Raw genomic sequence first — 26,545 nt, 5'->3', positions numbered from 1 at the left:
CTTTTTAGTCATGAAAAATAGCTCAATTAATAACTTTGTATGAATAAGGAAAAATTCATATGATAATTTACTTCAATTTTGTTGTAGTCTTTTCATTTCGTTCTAAAAGGCAGTCCAGCCTATCGCATTATGCAAACTGATGGTGTGGAAAAATAGTGCGATTTAACGCCAATAAAATATTTCAAAATGAAAACGACAGTAAGCACTGAATGAATAATAATATAATATAAACAGACGATGCTTGATTTCGCCTAATTATAATTCAAAAAGGGGTAACGCTTGCTGTAAGAACGTAGCAGATACTAGTCTCTTGACATCTCAAAAATCACAGTCTATTTCAAAACCTGACATCCACGATTTGCTACACTTTACTTGAGAGAATTTTTCGTTATTCAATGTTCTGCTATCTTCCTTGGTTAGGCATTCCTTAAAAACACGAACAATATAAGTAGCTAATAAATAACAATGAAATATACATGTAAATATACATGGAAATATACATGTAAATAGCTACTGATAATGATTTCATAATGAACGGATTGTACAAACTTTTGATATCACAACGCAACATGTTTGAAAACAACCTTCATTGGTCGAAAATTATTTAGTTATGGTGTCTGTGTATGGATGGTTTTCAAACCCATCAAAAGAATAAGACTCGTGCATTTTTAGCTCGTTTTTTAAGTTTACTGGTTTTTGCTGGACCAGAACTACATAAACCGGAAAGATCAGCACTCTCCCACAAGAACAAATAAAATCAGCGATTAAAATCAGTAAAAGTTGATGTACTTACGTACCCCTTTCCGTTAAAATCTTGTGGAAATAAATGAATACATTAGATATTAGTATACACTAAACAATGTTATATCTAAACGATTTAACGCGTCAAAATTAAGATTGTCTAACTTCAGCAAAACCCAAGGTTTTCCCGTTTTTCACTATGTTCGGTTTCGGCTTTTCCATGAACCACCCCTAACCTAGTAGTTATATTGTCAAAATTCAAATTGCACAGCACAATACAATATGTGGACCAAAGATACAGGAAGTAGAGTTATAACAACTGGGCTTTATACGTAGCATGAAATCTGCAGTGTTTTACATAAATCACCTGAGGAATTGACAGCACGATAGAATTCTTGATTAACACTTTAGCCAAAAATCATACCTTGATTTGGGAATTGTTGATATCCAAATTGCATCATCGGCATGCCCGGTGGCATACCTTGAGGCGGTCCATATTCTGTGGAGGTCCACCCATACCTTGAGGGGGTCCCATATTTCCCTGAGGAAATCCACCTTGTGGAGGAAAAGCGCCTTGAGGCGGCATACCCATCGGTGGCATACCAAACGGCGGCATCATAGGCATTCGATTGTGGGCCAGGTGGTCCGTTCATCTGTTGTTGCGGTTGCTGTTGGTTGGGAATCCGTGAGGAGCTGCCGACATCAAGGGGCGCGGAGGAGGTGGGCCGGGAGGACCTCCCCTGCTTGTATTGGAAACAAAATACACGTGAGCATACAAATTTCACAAACTGTACAAGTCACAGATGGCGTGGCCAGCTCGAGAATTGAGAGGAGTGCAATATTCCTATATTCATGATCTGCCGTATGAAGTTCCTTGAAATCGGCAAATTACAACATGAATGATCAATAACACTTCAGATGTACAAATGTAGCAAGGTGTGCCAGAAATGGTTTTCGGCCAAAATTATCATAAATACATATTTGAATGGACTATTTAACAGTCTCGATAGAATGTGATAAACGTGTTAGCTCCAGTAGGGAAAACAGCACAGTTTCAATGCAAAACCTGCGTAGTTTCGTTACATAGAAACGATTGAAAAGATAAAAATCTACTCAAAATAACTTAATGTTACTGTCGCATCCTGCTACGAAATAAATTGACACCATTGAAAAACAAGAAAAGTTGCACAATACCTGATCTCCAGGGGGTCCTCTCATCGGCATGGGTGGTGGAGGAGCGGGAGGCAATCCAGGAGGTGGAAGGCCCTGAGGAGGAAACCCAGGAACAGGCATTTGTCCGGGCATCATACCTGGAGGAGGAAGACCTAGATAAGGACATAAAAACGTTTAAACACTGATCCGAAGTGCTACACCAATGCGATCGATTATAATCGAAAGTTGATCAATGCATGTGTTTTCCTTTTTACGTCACATCCGTCGCGGAGATACCTTGCTAAAGGTCATAAAACCCGCAAAGATATAATTTTCGACACATCAGATATATTTCAAATGTTATTAAAATCACTTCATCTACCCAAAGAAGTTATTTCCCCAACCCCGATGTACATATATATCTTTACTTTATAAATCATTTAGAGGAAAACCATCAAACCTGGAGGCGGCATCGTCGGAGGTGGGGGTACAACACCCGCCATCATCATTGTCGGATCAAAGGCATTCACTTGTGTTGGGGGAGCGTCGGCAAACAGTTGATGAGGTTTGTCCGCTTGAGCGAGAGGATTTTGTGAAGCGAGCAAACGTTCTAAAATAAAACAAACACCGTGAACGGCAAATCCAAAATCCATAGCCAGAATACGGTGGCTGATTGACGCAACTCTCTAACATGAACAGGTTAATGCAACAGAAAAAGATTCGCAAGGAGACTTTTAATAGAATATAAATAGTGTTTGAACACGTTCTACATCATCAAATATTGTAGCATTCCATAGACTTTTCACCGAAATTTGATAATTTGTTAACATATACAGTGATTGCAGTAAAATATCATACGCCAGATAAATAACATCCCCCAAATTTGAATCGCAAGATTTCTGCTCATTTCTGCTGAAATGGCAACAATTATACTCTTTCACTACCGTTGCGAGACTTACCTGCAGCAGAGCCGTGTCTTTCTCCTTTTGAATCTTTTTTGAACGCGTAAGATATGCTTATAGGTCGGTTACACAAATGTTGTCCATTCATTGCTTCGATGGCCGCATCAGCTGCATCAAAACTTGCGAAGTTTACAAAAGCGAAGCCCTTCGAGTTACCAGTCTCTGGATCTCTCATTATCTGGAACACAGAAATGTATGGTAAGTGTCACTCCATTTGAACTTGCTTTTGAAACGTAAAAATTATCACAAGCCAAAATCCGGCATAAATTGAAGCATGTATCAAAAAACTGAACCGAACTTCAATGAGCAATCCGTGCATTTAAAATTGTGTTTTTACGCTTGTATTTTGACTCGATCATTTTGATTATTATGAAATGAAAAGCACATCATTAAAAGTTAAAGAGCTCATCTCTTTTGCCGTATGTCAAATGCGATGTAGGATATCAAAGTTCGATTAACTTTTTCTTGATGCCCATGTGAGATGGAGGAGCTATGTAACCTCTCCTGTCCTACGTGCGTTACAAAAGCACCAGATGTGAAATGATCTAAACAAGGCACAAAGAGCTGAAAAGACATTTAGATAAATTTTCACCTGTTATAAACTGCATACAGCAAAAAACTCACCATATTTACTCGTTCGTGCGCCGCCCCAAAATAAGAGCTAATAATTATTTTCAAATGCATGGTTAATGAAAACACCATAAAATTGTTGAAGATGCTGACACAAAACAAACAAAATCTTAAATTAATCAGAAATCTTTTGTTTGTAAAACGTAGTAAAACGCGTCTATTGTTGTTAAATATTCTTGATAAGAGCGCCGCTCCCGAACGAGGGCCGCATCCTATAGTTCAAAAATTTGAAGAGCGCCATGGCACTCAAACGAGTAAATACGGTATACGTATGCAAGTACAAAGATGCCCCAACCTTGCTTGTTGCTACTGTAATACAAAAAATTAACAAAATGAAGACTGGATATCATCTTCCAGATGATTAAGACTTGTCATCAATGTACCTTAGGTGTTTGCAATATCACCCAAAAGCGCTGAAAGTATCGTAGAGCAGTTTCTCATCAATTTCGGGATCCAAGTTGCCAATAAATATATTTGCACCCACATCCAAGTTTTTATTGTGCGAAGACGCCTATACCATCAAAATAAATCGCAATTGTACTTCATTTATAAATTGTAACAATCAAACAATGTCAGCTTTTACTGTTGCAGGCAGTGATACTACGGGTGCACGCAAGATTATTTTTTTAATATGCCTTCTGCACATTATCATAACATAGTTCATCAAAACTATAGTTTTTTACTTTACAAATGAAGTATATAGTCTTAAAAGTATAATTGGGAGCAGTCCTAAAAGTATAATTGCTCCCCCCCCTGCTGGCGCCAATGGCTTGTAACATTAAACGAACCAATAAAGTCACAGACTAAATTATTTTTTGCCCTAAACGCCTATGAACAGCAATGAATATTTTCACCACCAGTCAATTTTTACAATTTCAGGTGCAAGTAAAAACAAATTAACCTAAGCAGAGCAGGAAAACACTTTTTGACATATAGCGTGTTTAAAAAAACTTAAAAGAGTGCTAGAGTACATTCATGAAGCTAAATTGCAAAAATAGACATCAGTGGTTTTCAAATGCACAGCACCAAACTCTGATGACATTGAAAACTTACCAATGGTAAATTTTAAAGGACGTGATGATGATGCAAAATAGAAAGAAGATTTATCTCTATATTACATTACTTACAGCACTGACTATAGACAACGGCTTACTTTAGAAAGTTGGTATACTATCTTAGAACAAATTCCACTGAACAAATCACAACAAGTACAGGCAACTTACAAACAATTTATTCATAACCTCAAACAATTGACCAAGTATGCACATTTCTTTAGACTAATCCATGATGACAATACACAATCGATACCCACACACTCTACACACAATACAATGACATATGAATCAGACAGCAAATATAGCAAACCTGACTTTTACTCTTTACTTGACTCTGAAGATGACTACCACTAAGGTTGTTGAAACGTCAATCAACATCAAAACAAACATTCCTTCTGAGGACTATACTAACCTGGATGATCTACATCTATAAATATGTAAAGATTTATCTCGTTCTACAAGAGCTTTGGAATTTGTTCCCACTTCCCACAATGCTCATACATGGGGAACAAAGTACAGCGAAGGGCAAAGGTTAACTTGCATCTTCCAATCATTAACTAGTCTACCATAATACCATACCTTGTTTACTCTGACAGGTTTTCCATACACTTTGATCATATTCATCACTTTTATTGCATAGTCTGCATCTTCTTCACCAAGAAATTCAACAAAACCATAGCCTTGATGGAGTTGAGTGATGCGGTCTTTTGGCATGTGAACATTTACTGAAATAACATTTGAATTTAACATTTTGGGTTAACAAGTTGTTGAAACCACCTTAAAAATGGAGCCTATGGAATGTTTTGATCAACCATAAGTGGGGCTCAAGATATCAGGCTTTCAATGGCAAAAGCACACCATATTTGTGATGGCATGCAAAAAAATTTTGAATTGTCGATGAAAAAAATTAAAACATCAGAACATATTTTTACTTGACTTTGAGCCATGCTCAAACAGCAATACTATTTTTTAGTTATAACATGTATAACATGGATTGAGATTACAGAATTGGCCATAATAACCACGTATAATATTGAGGAAATCAAAATGAATTTACGATATATTACTAGAGTTAAGCCAAATAACTTCACAATCCAAATTTTAACACAACATAACAATCTACAACTCAAGATTATTCATATTTCAACACAAAATTAGACTTAAACAGGAGCAATTTTCAAGGTTTCCTATGCATTTCACTACATAAGCAACTACAGCATAAAGAGTTGAAATACACTCACCAACAGGTCCTGATTGAAGAAACAGCTCCCAAAGTAAGGTCTCGCTGACTTTATCATCAAGACCTCCAACATAGATAGTTGCATCTATATAAATATAAAAATTGACTCTTTTCAAAAAATGATCATTATCAAAAATTCTATCATTTCTTACGTGAAATTTTATACAGAACCAGCTTTTTACGGTGTATAAACTAAACAGGTTTATGCTGATAATTTATCAGAAACATTTTCCAATATACAAATATACATCACTAAAAGCAAATTGCCTAACTTGAAGATCACTGCAAGTGCTAGTCTCGTTGGCATTCTCTTTCAAACAGAAAATAAATATCTAGAATACTGCAAACAGTGCCATTGAGCTTTCTCTAATAAAACTATATAACAATGACTTTGAAGAAATAAGTTGAATCTAACCTTGATTTCGTTCGGTTACAGGTCCGGCTGCCATGCTTGTCTAATTTTTGAATTATACCAACCTGTGTTTCCGTTCCCATTCTCACATTTCATTGTTTTGGTAAATAAATATCACAATCTTGGAATACTGGGTTGTTGCACGAAGCCTGGATAACGTTATCAAATGGAAAGCAAAACTTTTCAAACTTGTTAAAATATGTTCTTCTTACGACAAATTTTGTAAACTTCGAAACAATATTTTATTTCAGCGATTGCACAGTTCAAATCGTAAACTTTTCTGCAGAAAGAGATTTTATGAAAGTTCAGAAAAGTTTTACCCATTGATAACGCTATCCCGGCTTCATGCAACTGACCCTGATTGATCTCTAGAAGAATTTTCTCTCTAAATCACACTTTTGGATATATTTAGAGGCAACTCAATTGCTAAAGTTTCATTCTTTAGAAATTCATAACCAATGGTGTTTTCGAAAGATATTTTTCAATTTAAAAGTGTGCTCCTATTTTATTTTGACGCCATAGACCCGCCACTGCTCTAATTATTGATCTCTAAGACTTGTCCCTAAACGGATAGAAATTTCTTTCTTACATAAATAATGCAAAAACGAAAGAGAAAAAGTAAGCAGTTTTACGTTTTGAAATTTGCAAATGTTTGAATGATTATCTCAATTGATTTGTTGGGAGCGTAATCTATGAATGAATATTTTTGATTGCTCCGAGAAGAATGCGTTAAAACAGTCATAAAAATGCAAAAAGTTAAGGTAGGGCCATTAACTTTGGATTAACTCGACGGATTAACTCGTGTTGCGGGACTTTATAGCCGGTAGCCCTTTGGTCGGTCAAATTAAGTCCTCACCCACCCAATATTAACCCTTAAATGCCCAAGGAGGGAGAAACTCAATGCAAAAATCTGTTCTTTGGTATTTTTCCTTAAAATAACAAGCAATACCAAGTTCAATTAAAAAATTTAAAAAAAAAACATTTTTTCTTCCTAAAAAACTTTGTGACAGATTTGTCACATTGGGCATTAAGCGCTACTTCGTATAATAAAGAAAACTAGAGTTTAAAACTAAAATAATTATATAGTATTTATTAACAAAAGCATGAATTTTGTGAATATAACAAGAGTTTTAATTAATCAATACTTTAATCTGTCAGTATGTAGAAATTTTTATGATTTTATTTATTTGTGTGGTATTCCATAAAGCAATTTCTGTCTTTATTGAAGCAGAGATAAACATTGCATTTGCAACAGACAACATGAGCCGAAGGCAGAGCAAATTTTACATCTCTGACGATGTCTGTCATCCCAGGAAGGCATATGATCTATTTTATCAAACCGTATCTCTTCATTTGGTTGAGTGGTTGGTCTTTTCGAGATGTCGAGGCATTGGAAGATCGTCTTCTTTTTCTTTCCTTTCCTACCTTAATCAATCCCTCTGCAATTGCTTGGAAGTCATGAAGTTTGATTTGTTTCTTTCCTCTCTGATTTTTTCTGAAAAGAATCTATGAATTGACCATAGCCACTGTAAGGGTATGAAACCAAAGGTAAAGATACCATCGCCTTGATCTTATGGAATATTTGTACAATGAGCAAAGCATGTCCATTAAGTCAATGTCCCCCATGAACTTATTGTACTCATCTACAAGCTTGGGCTTGGGAATTTCCACATATTGCTTCTCCTTCTTTTCCCATCTCTTTGCAACACCTAATGGTTCTGCTCAACAGTAAGTAGATACCAATGTCATTGCCTTTTTGTCCAGCCATCTGACAATAGTAATTCCTTTTGATGAGTCATTTACCTCATCAAAACAGATGTTCCAGTTTTCTCAACACTATAAATGTTAGTTTGCTGACACATGTTTTCAAGCATCTCTTTGTTTACGAACTGTTGAAAAATTGTCAAAGGTGATGGTGGAGGTTCAGGTACAATATACTGATCACCCATAAAAGGCTTTTCAACATGCACATATCTGTCTTACCATCGATAAACACCCCCCTCATTGTCTCAGCAAGAGACTTGACTCTTTGAACCAATGGAATGAAATCATCACCATCTTACTTGTATTTTCTTCATCATTTTCATCTGCACTTGTTACAGAATTACAAAGCAAATCATTGTATCCATCATTATCAATTAGCTGGTATTCATCATCAAATGATTCTTCACTGAAATCAATTTCACTAGTGTTGATATCATCTATTACCTCTCTTTCTTATTCATACTCTAGAAATTGAAAAATTAAAAGTAGTTTTGACTAAACATAACCCAAAATCATTCATAATAAAATTATACTAATAGTATTTCAAAATTCTAGCTTAAGACCTACATATATTGTTCAATTTTTAAATTCTATTAAATATCAATTTTCTTAATGATTTAGTTAACTAAACATTCAAAAATAATAAAGAATTCCATCGGTGTAACAATTGTAATTTCATGTGTCATTAATCAAAATGGCATGCAAATGCCCATTGTGACAAATTTGACACACAACTATTTCCATGTATTTTTTTCGAAAGAAAATATATAATCAAAAAAAGTCTAAACTAATTTCATAAGCTTGTGAGTCAATTAAAACGATTCAATATATAATATCACAGTAACTTACCTTTATACAGTGTATTTCTACAATTTCTTCACACGATTTTCACTTCGCATATTTTAAAATGACTGCCATGTTGAAATATATTTTTCAGCAAATCATGATAGATGATATCAACACTAGTGAAATTGATTTCAGTGAAGAATCATTTGATGGTGAATACCAGCCAATTGCTGATAATGATGGATACAATGATTTGCTTAAGCGCATTTTTAAGGCAAAATATAATGCCTTAAGCGCATTTTAAGGCAATATGGAAGCACTAAATATACGTGTGACAAATTAGTCACACGCAGGGGCGGATTGAAACTACGTCACATTCAGCACGCGACGTAGTTAAATTCTTCTCAGCAGCGGAAAAAGTTAATCAAATTTTAAATGCCCCTAGTTGAAAATAAAAACAATTTGCCGCGTGTGGATCGAAGTCATTGAGCTCTATAAGACCTGAAGGGGAAACGTCAACAAAATTACTATAAATTATCAGCGCGCGGCCGCGGTCAAAAACATGGCGGATTTTGGTTGTCAGTCGGAAAGACGCGGGCTCATAAAATGAAATTTTTCGCCCACCCGGATTTGACAACCACAATAGCGATTATATAAAATATCAATGCCAAACACAAAACTTTTAGAAATTTTATCTTTAAAACATGTTGCAAACTTGTTTGGTAGACGGATGCTGAAGTAATGCCAGAAAGGAAACATTTCATGATACCGGTAAGCAACGTAAGATTGTTTACCATTTAAAGTGTTCAGTGTTTTGTTTTAAGTCAATACTTGAAGTGTGATTGCATATATTTTGTGAATGTTTTTACTCCTAAGTTATAATTTAAGTTATGTTTATCCATTCTTATTTGTTCTTTACTTAATCGCTTGCTGTGACGAGGCAAAGCAACCAGTTCTTATCGAGATATGTGCATATCTTAAAACCCTTGTTTCAACTGAGTTGAAATGGAGGATTTTTTCATGATATTTTTCTGAAAATATGAAGCAAATATTAAGGACAGAGCTGTATTGAAATCAAATGCAGTGCAAGATTAATTAATGAGCTCTTTGGGACATGTCGTACAATAAAAAATACCTGTATTAAACAGGCCTGGACAATTTGACAGATTATGGACAATCATGATGATGGTGTGTAATGGTTTGCTTTATGCTAAAAGTTTTATGAATGCCATCTGGTGTTTCTGTAAATAAATTGTTTGTTACACAGTGTAGTAAACAGGTTAGTACATCAAAATCAAGATAAAACTACTTTGTTCAATAATGTGCCAAATTTTGCTCCTACCTTGAAATATTTGCTCAAGCAAAGCTTATCATGACATGCATGAAACATTAAATACAGTACTGCATCATCTGACAAAGTCCATATGTTTTCAATTCCAGGTGATTAAAAATTCACATAAGATGCATTGGTTGCAATGAAGTTGAATGTGGAAGAAGCAAAAATTGATGACAAAGAACTTTTATGTCTTTGAAGAATTACGATATCATTTAAAAGAATAAGAGTAGCAATCTAGTAAAAGAAGCCACATCGGCCTCAACATGAGACTTTTCCATTATGTATAGTTATTTTGTACAAAATACTATTTTAGATAAACTTGATTTTAAGTCATTTACTGATATTTTTACCAAAAGACAAAAAGAAAAATTCCAAGGCATAATGTAAAATTCAAAATTTGTCAAGTTGTTTGAACCTAGAAAAAATTAGTATAGGTAACTGTAATTTGTAAGGACACAGAGAAAAGTAGTGCAAGAAGGTTAGCATTTTGAGATTAATAAGTTCTTGACATACATTACACAAGGCCATAATATTATAAATAATGTCTGTATAATAACAATTATACAACATGCTAAATATCTTCACCTACATTATAATTATTTAAACAGGTTTGCCTTCATGCAGCAATAAGAAAAGTGTTATGTCAGAGAAACCAATGCACTTTAATTTAAAAATCGTATTTTCAATGGGAAATTAATGTAGTTCTGTTCAATAGTAGATCCATGGTTGTCAATGACAATCCAGTTACTAATATCTTGGCTCAAAACAGAACCAGCAACATGATTATAGAATTTTTGAATTTTGTTCTTTGCTCTCCTAGTTCGAGATATTTTCTTCATAAGTTCTCAGTAGATTTATCAGAATATCATAATACCTTATAAGACACCCAGAATCAATCCTACCAAAAACTCAAAAAAATACATACCTACTTATAATATATTTCCAGTCGACTTAAGTCGTAGGGCTAACTTTTTCTAACTCCTTTGGACATTTTAACTAATATTTACCCATCTATTCAAGAAAGACAGTTGCACGAAGCTGTTAAAAATAGTCAAAAACACAAGTATTGTGCATGGGATGCATTAAAGCTTAACGACACATTGACAGTGTAAAGAATGCCGTTTGATATTTATTTCTAACATAGCTAAAGCATTACTTGACAACATATACGCTATTATATTTGATTTTACCTCATTTAAATGTGTGTGTCTATTTCACAAAAATCTGAAGCATTATTTTCAATATTTTATGCTTACGGTATCGTGGTTGTTTTCGCTGGTTGTCATTGATATAAGCAGTAATAGAGTTCCGATTCGGGAGGGAGCGAATGTTAAAAAATTTTCTCAAAGTGGAAGTTTTGACAACCAAAATCCGCCATTACCGCATAAAGTTTTGACCACGGGGTCCAGCCCCTTGCCCTCCAGTTCTTATAGAGCTCAATGGGTCCAGGCCCCTTTGCCCCTCCAGGTCTTATAGAGCTCAATGATAATTATAGACATGCTTTCAAAATGGCGTATGCTGAACAATTTTATTTTCAGTCAACTTGGAGCACACTTAATCATTTTATGGCAAGAATAGGTAAATGTTGGCTGAACTGTATAAAATAAGGCGTTCAAGGATGCAATTCGGAAGCGTAAAAAAAGACTTGAGGCATATGCAAGAGAACTACCTTCACGTAGCAGACTGACATTTGTGGTGAATTCACTGAATTGTTCTGGAAGCTAACAGTTATTGGTTGTTATTCTGGCTATGTGAAACCAATCTATCTGCATGAGTTCTATCATGATTTTAAACAGCAAACGATGCGTTGCGTATGAGTTGTATCGACCAGCTTACTACACAGTCAACACTTCACCAATTTGGAATTTGAAACATTTTGGTGATAAGAATTTTATACCGACGTATCCCTGCGATAAAAAGACTCACAAGAAAAACTGTTTTGTTCAGAGTAAGGTAAAAATATTTTACTCTCTGATTGCCTAAATATTCTTTGAGTATTTAAAACTGGCTCATATAAGACCATACATGTATGTAGTTAATGGGATCTACATTTTAGCTAGCGTGTGCAATATTTTTATAAGTAAGACGATGCACGGTAGTGAGGTAACTTAGTGATTAAATGTACTTGGAAGCCGAGGGAGATTTTGTAGTAAAAGTCACAAGACTTGTAGCACCGAGGGACTTTAGCTAACCTGCCAGGGCTTTCAATTGCATTTGATTGCCAAAATGTTATAGTCAGAGCTTCACACACTGTTTATAAATTTGGATCTGCAGCTATTATTACCTAAGTGAAGATCTATTGATTGTCATGCTTTATTTTATCTCCATGTTTTTTTTTATATTTTCACCATCATAAGTTGAACATTTGAGTTACCTTGCATGAGTCGTTTTTACTTAAAATATGTTCTTTAACAATTTTGGTTCATCATTGTTTTTGTTTTCTTGTAATTGATTTTATTTAGTATTTGTTAATATTGCAACTAAAATATTAACTCGTTTCAGTCTCCGCTTGCTGAAATCAAGATGGCTTCTAACCTTGAACATTTCAAACATTACAACTCAATGGTTGAAACCAATGAACTATTTAATCAAGTTACATTTGTTTCATCGTGTGCAATTCCTCTTTATGGATATCAAAGACACAGACAGTTATTCAAGAATGAAATAAAATATAGAATATTTTCATTTGTTGATTTGACATACAGGTTGGTTTGTTTACCTCCCAAAATAGGGAGGAAATTTGTTCACAGCGAACATAAATGCAGTCTTTACAATGTTTTTTAGCTGTCTTGTCATAAATATCGAAAATGTTTAATGATTGATAATATTTTTAATTGTTTAACTAAATGAGTTTGTTTTATGCTTCATTAGAAACTGATGGAAGCTTTGAATAATTTTGGTCAAAAACGGCAGATAAATCCTGGGGATGGGGGATGAAGCTTTCTATGTTTACAGATGTATACCATTGTGAATTTATAATTTCATTGCTATCACAATTTATAGATTAATATAAAAATTTTTGATGCTATGAGATGGTCTCATCAATGTGAAACAATTGAACTGGATTTCCAACTTCCTGAGAGATTCAACCTCACGCTAGGTAAGTTTTGCCAGTAAGCTTTTCGTTGAATAACCTCACTACGGTCTTGATACTTAATTTATTTCACCAACAGTGACATGATTATTTGTTTCTATAGAAACCTATTGTTATATATTTATATGCTTATATTTAGTATATACTTATATGCAGCCTGCTACATTGCTGAACACTGAAAGTCCCACCTGCATTCAAACTCGCCCACAAACAAACCCACCCGCATATAAGTATATAGTTACATTTAATATTGCAATCAGATAATTGCAATATAATAGTTAATAGTCCATGCATGTATCCCTGTGCATCCATCCCCCCCATGTAAATATCATTGATAATGGCTCACAAACATATGTAAGCCTGTGTATTATAGTCAGAGGATTACGGCACAGTTTAAGTTTCCATGAAATTGAAGATCTTTACAAATTGTAACAATTTAGTAATTTATCAATATTCTATTACTCTATTGACAGTGGTGAAGGAGATATAAAATTACATCCTGTTATTATTCATCGAGCTATTGTAGGTTCAGTTGAAAAAATGATTGCTATTCTTGCTGAAAGCTTTGGTGGAAAATGGTGAGTGTTTTCTTGGCTCATGCCAGAGCTTAAAGCAAATGAAATGTCCTTAAAATGTTAAATTAAAATGATACAAAGTTTCTTAATTGTTTGGAAATTTTTTATCATTTTTACGTTACTTTATTTTAAAATTTTGACGCACTGTATTTTCTGTTATTTTCTAGGATTTTATGGCTTTCTCCCCATCAAGTTGTAGTAATTCCTGTCAGTAGTAAATATGATGATTATGCCGAACCGGTAAATTTAATTTGGTAAGCCTTAGATCGAACTTGTACAGGCTAATGCAAACTCAGCTATGGACAAATTGTTGCTATTTTATGAATTGGAATTTTTTTGTCCTTTTTTTTTATTGACATTTTGGTCATGTTTAGATTTAAAAGAAGCTCCATGCAGCTGGTTATCGTGTTGATACAGACTTGGTTCACGGATCAACACTAAATAAGAAAGTTCGCAATGCACAACTTTCACAGTACAACTTCATTCTTGGTATGAATAAGTCTTTTTAAATTATTTTTTATTTACTGTACAAATAAATAGAAATTAAAATGGTTTGGAACCACTGTTGGTGTTCAGAGTTTACTGACGTTTCCACAACATTAGTCAGGTTCGCCATTTTAAAAAGCAAAATAGATGTTCATTTCGACTTCTACGACTTCTTCTCACGTGTCCTAAACCTTTGATCGCTGCGGTAAACGGTCCAACAGCTGGATTTGGTCTTTCCCTTATCGCACTGTCTGATATAGTCTTTGCTTCAGAAAAGGTAATGTATTGAGTTAGTAAAATTTTTCATCCTAGCTGGTCTGACTTCATCTGTGTTTTCAAGTGTTTAATTTCAGAGTTATATTTAATATGGAAAATAGTGATTGTCTCGAAAGAGTTTTTTGCGCATACCGTCACGTCACTAACATTTAAGTCATTTTTGAGAGTTTTGTGGAAAAAAGAAAGGAATTGATATAATTTTGAAAACAACCAAACTTTCTTTAATATCATATGTCAAACATTTATTGAGTCGTTTTTCATTGGTCAATTTACTTCGCCAATGAATACAATAAACACGTCAATAATACATTCAGACGAAAATCTTCAAAGTGAAAAAATTTATGTGGTAACGGGGCGATATTAAACCTCGACGGGTTCAGTTTCCTTTACCCCCATACTTCCCTCTTTACTCACACCCCTTAATATAATTGAGTACTTTGTTCAACCCCTAGTGACTCCTCAGTACAACATTACGTAATTTTTATTTCAGTTTATATATTCGTCGTGTTTTTAAAGGCAACTTCTCAAACGAAGTTTGTGGAGTGGGGTCATCCTCCAGTTGGATGTTCCTCTCTAACTTTACCTAATTTATTTGGTCATTCACAGGTACACGTGACTTGTTTAATTAAACGGAGGCCTGGGCACTAGGTCATATTTTGAAATGTTATGTATTTGAGTTGTATCCACGCCTATTGATCACTTTATATAAACTTTAAAATGTTTTCTTTTCTTTAACCTGAGAGGATGTGTTATGTTCTGATGTGTTAAAAATTAACTGTGAGATTGAAAAGTAATTAAAACTATAAATAGCTTTATCTAAGTTCCCCAAAATGCTTTACTCCCTATCCCTACCCCCCCCTCGCCTCAAAGAAAGTGTATCGTGAAACATAATTGTTGTTTTTATAAAAGAACCGAGATGCTTTAAAAAAAATTCATTTTGTCTTACGGCGAATTTCCTTTAAATCGGGCAATGTCTGTTATTCTATGCAACACGAAACTCGACTGCGACATGGCAAAGGAAACGCGGAATTATTGCAGAACTTTTATCTTTCAAACATTTTTGGCGAGATTTTCACTAGTTTCTAGACAGGTTTGTCTGTCTATTTTTACGAGGGAGATGGATTGAGCACTATTAGAAAGCAGAAGGAGAGGGAGGGGGTGGGCGAAGCTTAGCAACTATAGGGAGAGGGGACACGGGACCTTTGAAAATGCAATAGATTTCTATTGTTATTCATGGACGTTCACGTCGCAGATGATGAAAACATTTACAGTTTTGAACTTTTAAAAAATCCATGTTAGCAAATAGTAAAGCAGCATACTTAATATTGTAGTGCCTTCGAGAAACAGACGTTGATGGTCAACAGTAATATACAAGAACTTGAGGATAAAAATCACGAGGAATGCGATTTGTTTCAAAAGTACATCAGCAACGATGATATTTTGGATGGCATCGTAAGAAGATGGTGGATGAGCTTACAGGAATAATTTACCATCAAGGTATATTTACGACCAGACTTATGGCGCGTGCAAATATTTATTGTACAAATAGGATATTGTGTCCCCAATGATCCGTTTGTAAACTTTACGCGGAATTTGTAGCGTTGTTGGTGTAAATCATTCGTAACTTGAGTTGAATAACAAAACATATTCGTTCATTTAACCACGATTTTTAAAATCTTTACTTTTGAGGAAAAAAATTGCGTTTTGAATCAAGTTCCAAAACATAGCAAAAAAACTTTTGCTGGAAAATTTCGAACACTCGTTCTGTATCGTTCAAGCCATTGAGACTTCAGTGTTTACTGCTGGCGTAACGGACTTCTTAGTCGCGATAACCTTATTTTCTTGCGCATTTGTTGAAAATTGATGCAGTTGTTTAAAAATAAGTGTCATTAATTAACATGTTGTCACGTGACATCAAGTAGATGTTTGCGCAGATGCTTTTGTACGCTTAACACTTTGGTGGAAATGGTTTTTATCAAACTGAATAACATACACAGAAAGAAAATGCATCGAACATTTCATAAACAAGAATCAACTTAATGTTTCAACTACATTTTGATTTGCGTTGTAAAAAAGTCATCACTGCTTGCGCGCATTCCTCCGAGAGCCATTTTTGAGCAAGCACTTCGCATTCTTTATTATTCACATCGTGAAGTTTCTCCAGCTCAACTGAGCAACATAATTTCTTGGACAATGAGAGCGACTGCAAGAGAAGCAATGTATGGTTAAATGAAACGAAGCAATAACGGTAAAGTCCAGATTTGTGCTACCTTCGGCGGCAACGCAGCCATGTATTTCATTCTGTTGTTAATTTCTTTTTCAATTTCGGCTTGAGGAATAATTTCTGTTACCAAACCGTAGTTACAAGCTTCGACCGCAGTCAGTTTCTTTTCCAACGAGTAACATCTCATTCGCCTCAGTGCAAATTAATAAGAAATGTGTGACAATCATACCTTACCTCTTAACTGCATTAAGATAACAATACCTTGTTAAAAATTGAGTTAACTAAGCAAAAAGAACAGGCCTCAAAATAACGGCCAGGCAACGGACAATGATTTTCAAAAATACCTATGTATCGGTAACATTTTCAGTTTTCCCATAATAATTTATTATTCGGCTTTCCTTTCAATATGTTTTTGCAATATTGAGCGTCAATTTTTTACATACGTAAAATCCATGCTTTCTCTAGTAAGTTTTAGCTGGCTAGGGGCTTGTTGCATTGAAGGTTACGATTCCGTTCTCGTAAAGTGTGTCGTGGTCAGCTTTGGGTAATGAGGATTTCAATATTATAATGAGACCGTGCGTAGTGATGTCGGAAGCGCTTAGTTAAAAATGTTTTTTCATATTATCGACGAAAATTATGTATATTAATGTGACGATACAAAAACTTGGTTAATAAATAAGAAATTTTAGAGTATATCCACTCGACTCATCTTACAAGTGTAGCAAAGTGAAACCGAAAACCACGACAGTAAATCGCGTATAAATAGCAAGTATTTCAACTGTAAAGACAATTTAGACAAAAGATTAGATTGACATTGTTTAGAACAGAAAAATTTAAACTGATTTTGCTCAGAGAATGATCCAAAAATTTTTTGTTCGGTAAAATGCTTAGGCAAGCGGCGCTTGCCTACGCTTGCATGACCGCACGCCACTGCTTCTTGGTAGTCAGTTGATGCGCGAGTTGTAAAATGTAAGGTATTATCATTTGCTGTTGTTGGATTGTTTGTTGTTTGTATTTTTGTTTGTTTGTTTTGTGTTCATTGTCTTTTTAAGTGTTGTCGATTTTAAAAAGCAAAATAGATGGTTAAATGATTTCATGTTGTTTTTTAAACAGTTGTTGGTGAAAAAGATACGGTCTCAGACACGGTCAACGTCAGAACACATGACAACAAAGTACTCGGTGAAAAGTCGGTCATGGCCATGATCGAACGCTTGCGAGATTTAGTCAGCTCACGGAGTCTGACAAGCGAAGATTTTTGAAATAAAACAACATTTTTATGGTAAAGATAAAATGAATTTACTCGCAAAAATAAATTTGAATGTAAATCCCATGATGCGTCACTGGCAGACTGGCGGCAGTGGTCACTGGTACTTTATCAGTGGTACCTGGTACTTTATCAGTGGTCACTGGTACTTTATCAATGGTGGTAATATTGATTTTATCGTGGTGGTAAATTCTTCCATTCGTAATTTATGGCGATAACCATCAGCAACTTTTCAACTTTTTACCATCAAGTTTTCACTCAAACGAGATCGCTTCTCATTCATATTTTGCCTTGTTTCTTAATCTAGTAGGAGGCTGTGTGCGTTGATACAAATCTGTTGAAAAGTGATGAATTATACAATGACCAATCATGTAACTACGCGAAGTTCTTAAATTCATTAATAATGAATATTTTTGAAGATTTGTTGAAAAAAGTGTGGTATGTTTCGCTGCCGTAAAATGGCATATACACCCACAAATGCAACCATCGGACTGGTATATACCACGTGGTATGTTTCGCTGCTGTAAAATGGCATATACAATCACAAATACAACCATCGGACGGTGCAGCTTAAAAAAGAAATTTCAGGGCTTCCATTTACTACATTTTTCAAAGTTCATGCATGAGAACAATATTTCTTCGTGTAGTCATATTTTTAGGAGTTTGCAACATCAAAAGTTCGAAGCAAGGCAATCGATCAACAGGGCTCAGTCACTCAATACTATGCTTAGTACTTTTTTAAATATCTATTGGAGAAGTCTGGCTGGGAGAATGGTACTTAGAATAATTCTAGGCTAATTTTGTCAATCCAAGAACACGTGCAGTACTGGTTTTTATAAATCGGGGTATTATTTTTTGGGTACACTTGCAAAATGTATCAATTCAGGAAGAAATTCAGACGCTCAAATGACTTCTTTTACAATAACGTGGAGAAGAAAGGAAACACACAAAAAGGTGATGCGGTAGGAATTTTTAAAGTGTTCTTTTAATTTTTTCTGGTTGCACAAGTTCATATTAATTTATATTTATTACCACAGTTATATTAACAAAAGTATGTGTACAAATTTATTTATGCCCACAACGTTGTGTAAGGAAAAACGATTATTCTGAGCACATTTTCCAATTTCAAGTCTGGATTCTCTACATCCTTTAATTACAATGTCATATATGTTAATAGAATAGCAGTGTGTCATATGAATCTCAATTTTTTGAACAAGAAAATGAATTTGGGGATTTAGTAAGCTTAAATATATTGTAAAACTATGTAGATATAAAAATACGCTATGTTTATGTTTTTTTCATTTATATGTAGAATGAACAAAGTGAAGATATTGCTGAAAATTATGACAAGCACCAAGAGTTAACCACCAAAACACAGGTTTTTATTGTACATATTGATATTGTTTCTCATGAAAGTCATTGGAAATGGTTATATGTAGGACTGCTTTCACTAGAAAAAACTAAAAAATTTTGAAGTAATTTAAAGAAGGCATGCATTATTTCAACACTTATTAAAAGTCTGTACACATTTTAAATTAAATAATGGTCTTTATTTGTAGGATTCTGAAGATATTTTTACCAAGCAATCTATCTCTATTATTACAGAGGAATCTAAACAACCATGTCAACATAGTCAAGTAGTTCTCACTTATACAGTTATACTTTATACTGTTTACCACTAGTCATGTTTTTAATGTGTTATAAATTGACAATATGCTTGTTGATTGCTTATGCATGAGACACTGTGTAGCAAAACTTTATTAACATCTCGTAGAAATGTGCTCAACAAACATAAAAATATATTACAATAGATATTTTTGAAACAGTGAACATTAATAATTACTGTATACTTGCTCTTTCAGTCATTTGTCACCCACTAGCCACTATACTGGGTTATTGTTACAGTTTGACTTTGTATCAAATATATCACGTCAGCAATCCTTTGTTGTTCATGATTATAATGCAAACAAAAGAACAATTATGGTGATGTCAAATTTTATTTCCATAATTTCAATGTTGGGTATATACCAAACTAAATGATATTACTCAATACTCTTTTTTTGGTGCTATAACCTGCATGTATTTTTTTCTTCAGCACAATTCATTTGTATTTGTTCATCGATATCCCCACCTATTGCTTGATGGCTACGGTTGGATATTGTGCTGGTCATGTGATGCAAATAGAAAGCAATTTGTTGAAGCCCTACCTAATAATATGCAATTAGATCCTCAAAAAGGTATGTAAAATAGATGTTACTGAAATGAAATTATTAAAACAGGCCAAACAACATTTTTATACTTGTCAGATATACCATATCCCAGTTGCATACACATATTAGCAATGGAAAAATATCTGGTTGTGTATGATAGAAAGTTTGGTATTGAAGCCAAAGATTTTATTGAAAAAAGTAAGTGTTGTGTGTTACTCTTTCAGGATATAAGGTGTCTGAACAGCCCCACCAAATTTTGACTTACACTTACATACTGTTTGTTTGAAGACCCTTGTCAAAGATGTGAGAACTTGTTACATATTAATCTGACATTGCATGAAGTGAATGTCTCAAATTTGTATTTGGCTTATTTTTTCAATGTAAAGTTCTTCATGTTGTATGGGAGGAAATGTCTTCATCCTTAAATATCAGTTTATTGTACATTTCAAACCCTTGTGGAGTCATCCTTCTGTGTTTTTACAAGACCCTTGTTCGACATTGTTCTTATTACATGTGGACGTTAACTAGCACAGCTTTACAAGCAAAAATATTGTTAAAACTTGTGAATGATTATTTACACAACATATTTATCTCATCCAATTTCTTTTATGAATGCAGAATCCACATCCATGATGCAGTCTGTTTTCAGTGATCATTCCTACCATGAGATGTGACCTGAAGAAGTATATTTTGTTATGTGAAAATAATTTTTTTGTACAAATACACGTATAGTTTCTCAACCTTCTAATGCCCCACAATTTGTTACCATACATCCTGTGCCTAAGTTCAGGAGCTTCTATAAAGCTATTAGGGTGATAGCCAACAGGGCAAATTGAATTTATTTATGACTATTGAGGTATACACATTCATACTCAAATACATACATAGCCACATACCTACTGTACATACATTAAGTAGTATAAACTAAATGTATGATAAAAATAGTAAAGTCATATTCACCATTTGCTTTACGTGCCTGATATATATATTAAGCACTTTCTAAGGATTTTGTGAAGTCATAATTAATCATAATCATTAATCTGCATACACATACACACACATAAATACACACACATACATACACACACATAATACAACCTTAAGATAAATGATTTTACATATTTTAGGACTTGTTTAGTGCAGTGTGCAGGGAGGTTCGGTGGATTGCTGTAAAACCAGTGAATAGTCCATGGGGGGTTTGTACTTTTGTGTATTCAAAAGTAACGCCGCCCCAGCCCGAGTTAAAATGTTGCAGCTGTTCGTCATATCATTGCATTCATGTGACAACCCTTGCAAAAGCCATGCAAATCGTTGAAGAGGATGAAATGGATTCTCCATTGGCACTTTTTAAGTTTTCTTTTGGAATTAGACCAGAGATGCGAGACTATTTTGAATTGGCTACACTTAGCAAAGAAAAGGTTTCTTTATTTGAAACAGGTATGCAAGATAATCTGCAATGGTGAACATCCTTTTATAGCTTTACATATACTATTTCCTTTATCGGTATGGTATTTAGCACTTTCTAGCATTTTGTAAATATTACAATTTAATTATTTTAGGCAATGAGAATGATGCAAGCGATTTTACTGATCTTCCTGAAAAAAATGGTCATAAAATTTTGGCGCCATCTGAAAGTGGTATTTGTTCTTGTGGTGCAGAGTGGGATAAACGTTCTATTCAAGATGAATGGTTGTACGTAGACGTGTGTTCAGTTGCGTACTTTTATTCAATCCATGATGTGATGGGTAAGTTCTGATTTGTTATAGGTTACGCTTTGCTTCATAATTATTTGACTTAAATAAATTATTTAGTGTATTGTAGACCTTGCTCCTCTTGTGCTACGAAAAAGCATTATGATGGCATTGAAAACAGGATTGTATGGTTTGGATCATATGCAATATCTCATGCCGTTCTAAAAGATTACATTCGGCTTTTCATAACGTCGAGGTACTTTTTAATGAAAATTTGCCGAAGCATTAGTAGCTACGTTTGTCCATTATTTAATTTTCTCGCCCTATCTCTTTTGAATGTTTTTTCTTTTCTATTCTTGTTCAGTTTACCTATGTACAAATATTATGTTGCGTATGTACAAAGGCAAGTGTCTTCGGGTAATTTTATTTTCCCAAAGGAAATAACTTACGCCAAGTTTCGTCTCGCTATCATTGCCATGATACGGTAAGCATCATTTCATTTTCAGCTGTAAAATATGAATATTCCATTGAGATAGTGATCGCTTGTTTTATTAAGTTATTGAATTTTCTCTTATTAAGGTTGCTTGATATTGATTTTGACTATGGGTTTTTTTGTGAATTATGTGGAAGAATTCCCCAAAAGGTGGTGATGGATGGAACAACTCTTGGATTACAGAAAACCTTCTTACCAAATAATTTAAGAGAGTCTGATACTGGATTGCTAGATGGAAGATAAGTATTTTTGAAGTTTATCTGTAATATATAGTATATACAAGTCTGCTAATTAGTAAATACGAGTGTTCATCTACGTATCAGAGAGCATTTTATGCATGATGGTGACTTCTCTCACTTTGTTTTTGTACACAGCTTATAGTTAAAAAAATTATAAGTATATGTATATGTAAGCCTGTGTATTATAGTCTGAGGATTATGATACAGTTTAAGTTTCCATGAAATTGGAGATCTTTACAAATTGTAACAATTTAGTAATTTATCAATATTCTATTACTCTATTGACAGTGGTGAAGGAGATGAAAAATTACATCCTGTTATTATTCATCAAGCTATTCTAGGTTCAGTTGAAAAAATGATTGTTATTCTTGCTAAAAGCTTTGGTGGAAAATGGTGAGTGTTTTCTTGGCTCATGCCAGAGCTTAAAGCAAATGAAATGTCCTTAAAATGTTAAATTAAAATGGTACAAAGTTTCGTAATTGTTAGGAAATTTTTTATCATTTTTACGTTACTTTATTTTAAAATTTTGACGCACTGCATTTTCTGTTATTTTCTAGGATTTTAATGCTTTCTCGCCGTCAAGTTGTAGTAATTCCTGTCAGTAGTAAATATAATGATTATTCCGAGCAGGTAAATTTAATTTAGTAAGCCTTAGATCAAACTTGCACAAGCTAATGCAAATTCAGCTATGGACAAATTGTTGCTATTTTATGAATTGGATTTTTTTGTCCTTTTTTTTATTGACATTTTGGTCATGTTTAGATTCAAAAGAAGCTCCATGCCGCTGGTTATCGCGTTGATACAGACTTGGATCACGGATCAACACTAAATAAGAAAGTTCGCAATGCACAAATTTCACAGTACAACTTCATTCCTGGTATGAATTAAAGTCTTTTTAAACTATTTTTTATTTACTGTACAAATAAATAGAAATTAAAAAGGTTTGGAACCACTGTTGGTGTTCAGAGTTTACTGACGTTTCCACAACATTAGTCAGGTTCGCCGTATTTGTTCTCTAGACGTCATGACAGAGAGGGAAATATGTGGATGTTTTAGTTTGTGTGGTATACTTATTAATTGTTCGCTTGTAAACCGTTTATAAGGTGCTGATATTTGTATTCTGTTCAATGATTTTTGCTTTGAGTTTGTTAACCTACTTTCTAACGTAAGTCGTTGTCTATAGTCAGTGCTGCTTGTAATGTTGTGCATTGTGATGCTCACTTGTCAGTACTTGTTGTTCTTGGTAGTCAGTTGATGCGCGAGTTGTAAAATGTAAGGTATTATCATTTGCTGTTGTTGGATTGTTTGTTGTTTGTATTTTTGTTTGTTTGTTTTGTGTTCATTGTCTTTTTAAGTGTTGTCTATTTTAAATAGCAAAATAGATGGTCAAATGATTTCATGTTGTTTTTAAACAGTTGTTGGTGAAAAAGAGACGGTCTCAGACACAGTCAACGTCAGAACACGTGACAACAAAGTACTCGTTGAAAAGTCGGTTATGGCCATGATCGAACGCTTGCGAGATTTAGTCAGCTCACGAAGTCTGACAATCGAAGATTTTTGAAATAAAACAACATTTTTATGGTAAAGATAAAATGAATTTACTCACAAAAATAAATTTGAATGTAAATCCCATGATGCGTCGCAATTATAGAAAAATAGGTACGCGTACATGCTACTGGTCACTGGCAGACTGGCGGCAGTGGTCACTGGTACTTTATCAGTGGTCACTGGTACTTTATCAGTGGTGGTAATATTGATTTTATCGTGGTGGTAAATTCTTCCATACGTAATTTATGGCGATAACCATCAAAAACTTTTCAACTTTTTACCATCAAGTTTTCACTCAAACGAGATCGCTTCTCTTTCATATTTTGGCTTTTTTCTTGAGCTAGTAGGAGGCTGTGTGCGTTGATACAAATCTGTTGAAAATTGATGAATTATACAATTACCAATCATGTAACTACGCGAAGTTCTTAAATTCATTAATAATGAATATTTTTGAAGATTTGTTGAAAAAAGTAGAGTTGCCATATTGAATAATTCCGACGAGCTCACGATCGGAAATTATCGTCGTGACGTCCTAATTCTTTCTCAAAAACGAGATAGTTTTCCCGCGTCGTTCAGGCCAGAATGGGAACTTCTTCACTATATCTCTGTAAAGAAACGACGATTTTAGTGTTGAAATATATGTTGTTTGTGTCTCTAGTTTTAAATACGGCTAACCTATCTACTACTTGACGTACCAAAAGGTTTCTTTTTTGTCGTCCCTAAAAGCTAGCCGAAAAGCAGAATTCGGAAGCCGACAAAGATAGAGTTATGCTCGACTTCGACAAAGATATTTGTGTTCAACTTCGACCAAGATATTTGTGCTCGACTTCGACAAAGATGGTGTGCGTTTGACAAAGACGAAAGCAAGAGGTGAATAATATATTTTTCTTAACACTTATCAAAAATAAGTTTTAGCTTTGCTATGTTTAAGGCTATTTTGTATTTCGAGAAACGACATTCTTGGGTTAAAATCGAAAGGGAATATTGTTTTGTCCAAGACAAAGAACGTCACAAACTTATGACAGCAGCATTTGCATACTTTTCTAAGATTGACGATGAACTGCTTGCATGAACAATCCCTATGCGCATATTAGCAATCAAACACCACTTGTGCAAACAATAAAACTGTTTTGTTCATTAAAAAGAACAATTGTCAGTTTAAGGATTACACTATACCGGATTCGCTCAACACGACATCTTCATTTGCTTTCAAGGGTTAACTGTTCGGAGTAAAAGCTTATTGAGCTGATGGATTCAGTCTATTTGATTGTGTTTCTGACGTTGAACAATTTCACTGCCTTTTAATACAAAGAATATTCAACCTGCTACGATAGCAATGTAATCCGGTATAGTGTAAACGGAGCCTTAATCATTTTATAGCAAGAATATGTAAATGTTGGCTGAAATGTATAAAATAACGCGACTTCGGGCAAGGATGTATTTGGGAAGCGATGTTAGCGATCAAAAATGGACTGGAGGCATGAGTATATAAAAGACAGATATCTTCACGTAGTAGACTGACTTTGGTGGTGAATTATTCTGGAAATCTAAAAGCTATTGAATTTCATTGTGAAAAGTTGAAAACTATCTTTATATCTGCGTGAGTTCTATCAAGATTTTAAACAACAAATAGTTGCTTTACGTATGATTTTTGTCGACGAACGTCTAGATGCTGGATGCTATAGATTGCAATTATCTGGGAAAATCTTGATAATGAGAATTTCATAGCGACGTATGCACGTGATAAAAAACCAATAAAGAAAAACTTTGCTATGCTGAGGAAGGTAAAGATATTTTACTCCCAGAATTAATATATATTCTTCAAAAAAGTAGTTCATACTACAGCAATGAAAAATATAAAGCGTCGTATTTAACGCAAACCTTGGTTAAACCAGGGTTAGTTGACACATGTGCACTTGTATAATATGTCCAAATGGACATGTTTTGTGGAATTCCCCTTCATTTGGTAAAATATTATCGCAGTGGGCCAAGATCGTCCCTCGTTTCGACAGTCATTTGCTATTCGTACTGGAGCTCTAGAATTTTACTGTTTTTAGTGGTAAATGTGACCAATTCCTCATTCGTTTTCTTGTTATTGTGTGATGCTTAACATATCAAAACAAGGAGTAGCTATATAAATGTAATTTTCCTGCCACACTTACAAACATTTCATATGTCAGCTGCAAGACCCGTAACAGACTGTGACAAATTTTTTGTTTGGTGAAAAAAAATTAACATATCTTGTCGAGTCTCCATTTGTGAATATCATTTGAGAAATGCTTGCAAGAATATCGGCTACCAGATTACAGGAATAAAATGCGGATTTGAAACGAAAGATTAGAATGCACATTGAACTTCAAAAACAAA

General features: G+C 34.2%; 4 protein-coding genes and 5 long non-coding RNA genes across 12 annotated transcripts; 5 read left to right on the top strand and 4 right to left on the bottom strand.

Annotated features, from left to right (window-relative positions):
- Positions 1-206: 206 nt before the first annotated feature.
- LOC124443916 lies at positions 207-1,239 on the bottom strand. The gene is made up of 2 exons (XR_006947775.1): positions 1,166-1,239; positions 207-426 (listed from the first exon to the last, which is right to left on the bottom strand). It is a non-coding gene; the product is annotated as an uncharacterized LOC124443916 (long non-coding RNA).
- Positions 1,240-1,346: 107 nt separating this feature from the next.
- On the bottom strand, positions 1,347-6,257 carry LOC124444577 (splicing factor 3B subunit 4-like; the record flags this gene model as incomplete). Its single annotated transcript, XM_046995189.1, is given in 9 exon segments — positions 1,347-1,481; positions 1,936-2,066; positions 2,354-2,503; positions 2,853-3,033; positions 3,869-3,888; positions 3,891-3,996; positions 5,120-5,265; positions 5,782-5,865; positions 6,196-6,257. Coding segments are annotated over 9 exon segments (987 nt in total), but the record flags the coding sequence as incomplete, so codon positions are not given.
- A 6,875-nt stretch (positions 6,258-13,132) lies between these two features.
- On the top strand, positions 13,133-17,963 carry LOC124444194. Its single transcript, XR_006947878.1, has 5 exons — positions 13,133-13,178; positions 13,690-13,750; positions 13,915-14,001; positions 14,122-14,236; positions 17,847-17,963. It is a non-coding gene; the product is annotated as an uncharacterized LOC124444194 (long non-coding RNA).
- LOC124444195 lies at positions 15,564-16,169 on the top strand. The gene is made up of 2 exons (XR_006947879.1): positions 15,564-15,599; positions 15,841-16,169. It is a non-coding gene; the product is annotated as an uncharacterized LOC124444195 (long non-coding RNA).
- LOC124444190 (enoyl-CoA delta isomerase 2-like) lies at positions 16,465-16,931 on the bottom strand. The gene is made up of 2 exons (XM_046994777.1): positions 16,780-16,931; positions 16,465-16,712 (listed from the first exon to the last, which is right to left on the bottom strand). The coding sequence occupies exons 1-2, from the start codon at positions 16,918-16,920 to the stop codon at positions 16,554-16,556; spliced, it is 300 nt and encodes a 99-aa protein (XP_046850733.1). The 5' UTR covers positions 16,921-16,931; the 3' UTR covers positions 16,465-16,553.
- Positions 17,964-18,570: 607 nt separating the features above from the next.
- On the top strand, positions 18,571-21,950 carry LOC124444188. Of its 4 annotated transcripts, XM_046994775.1 has the most exons (9): positions 18,571-18,771; positions 18,884-18,951; positions 19,310-19,375; positions 19,557-19,634; positions 20,093-20,234; positions 20,304-20,405; positions 20,826-20,890; positions 21,335-21,644; positions 21,767-21,950. In XM_046994775.1, the coding sequence occupies exons 2-7, from the start codon at positions 18,904-18,906 to the stop codon at positions 20,879-20,881; spliced, it is 492 nt and encodes a 163-aa protein (XP_046850731.1). In that variant the 5' UTR covers positions 18,571-18,771; positions 18,884-18,903; the 3' UTR covers positions 20,882-20,890; positions 21,335-21,644; positions 21,767-21,950. The 4 variants fall into 4 exon arrangements, 3 of the variants coding, with proteins under 3 accessions (XP_046850731.1, XP_046850730.1, XP_046850729.1); XM_046994774.1 differs by lacking the exon at positions 18,571-18,771 and having other exon boundaries at positions 18,781-18,951; XM_046994773.1 differs by lacking the exon at positions 18,571-18,771 and having other exon boundaries at positions 18,781-18,959.
- Positions 21,951-22,009: 59 nt separating this feature from the next.
- Positions 22,010-22,663, bottom strand: LOC124444191. The gene is made up of 2 exons (XR_006947876.1): positions 22,588-22,663; positions 22,010-22,404 (listed from the first exon to the last, which is right to left on the bottom strand). It is a non-coding gene; the product is annotated as an uncharacterized LOC124444191 (long non-coding RNA).
- Positions 22,067-22,544, top strand: LOC124444193. Its single transcript, XR_006947877.1, has 3 exons — positions 22,067-22,154; positions 22,263-22,382; positions 22,478-22,544. It is a non-coding gene; the product is annotated as an uncharacterized LOC124444193 (long non-coding RNA).
- Positions 22,664-22,879: 216 nt separating the features above from the next.
- On the top strand, positions 22,880-24,590 carry LOC124444189 (threonine--tRNA ligase 1, cytoplasmic-like). The gene is made up of 5 exons (XM_046994776.1): positions 22,880-23,023; positions 23,188-23,260; positions 23,393-23,507; positions 24,046-24,211; positions 24,282-24,590. The coding sequence occupies exons 1-4, from the start codon at positions 22,986-22,988 to the stop codon at positions 24,189-24,191; spliced, it is 372 nt and encodes a 123-aa protein (XP_046850732.1). The 5' UTR covers positions 22,880-22,985; the 3' UTR covers positions 24,192-24,211; positions 24,282-24,590.
- Positions 24,591-26,545: the final 1,955 nt, after the last annotated feature.

The sequence above is a fragment of the Xenia sp. Carnegie-2017 genome, unplaced genomic scaffold, assembly GCF_021976095.1.
Source record: "Xenia sp. Carnegie-2017 unplaced genomic scaffold, XeniaSp_v1 HiC_scaffold_21, whole genome shotgun sequence".
NCBI lineage: Eukaryota > Metazoa > Cnidaria > Anthozoa > Malacalcyonacea > Xeniidae > Xenia > Xenia sp. Carnegie-2017.
This window is presented reverse-complemented; position numbering and strand designations above follow the sequence as displayed.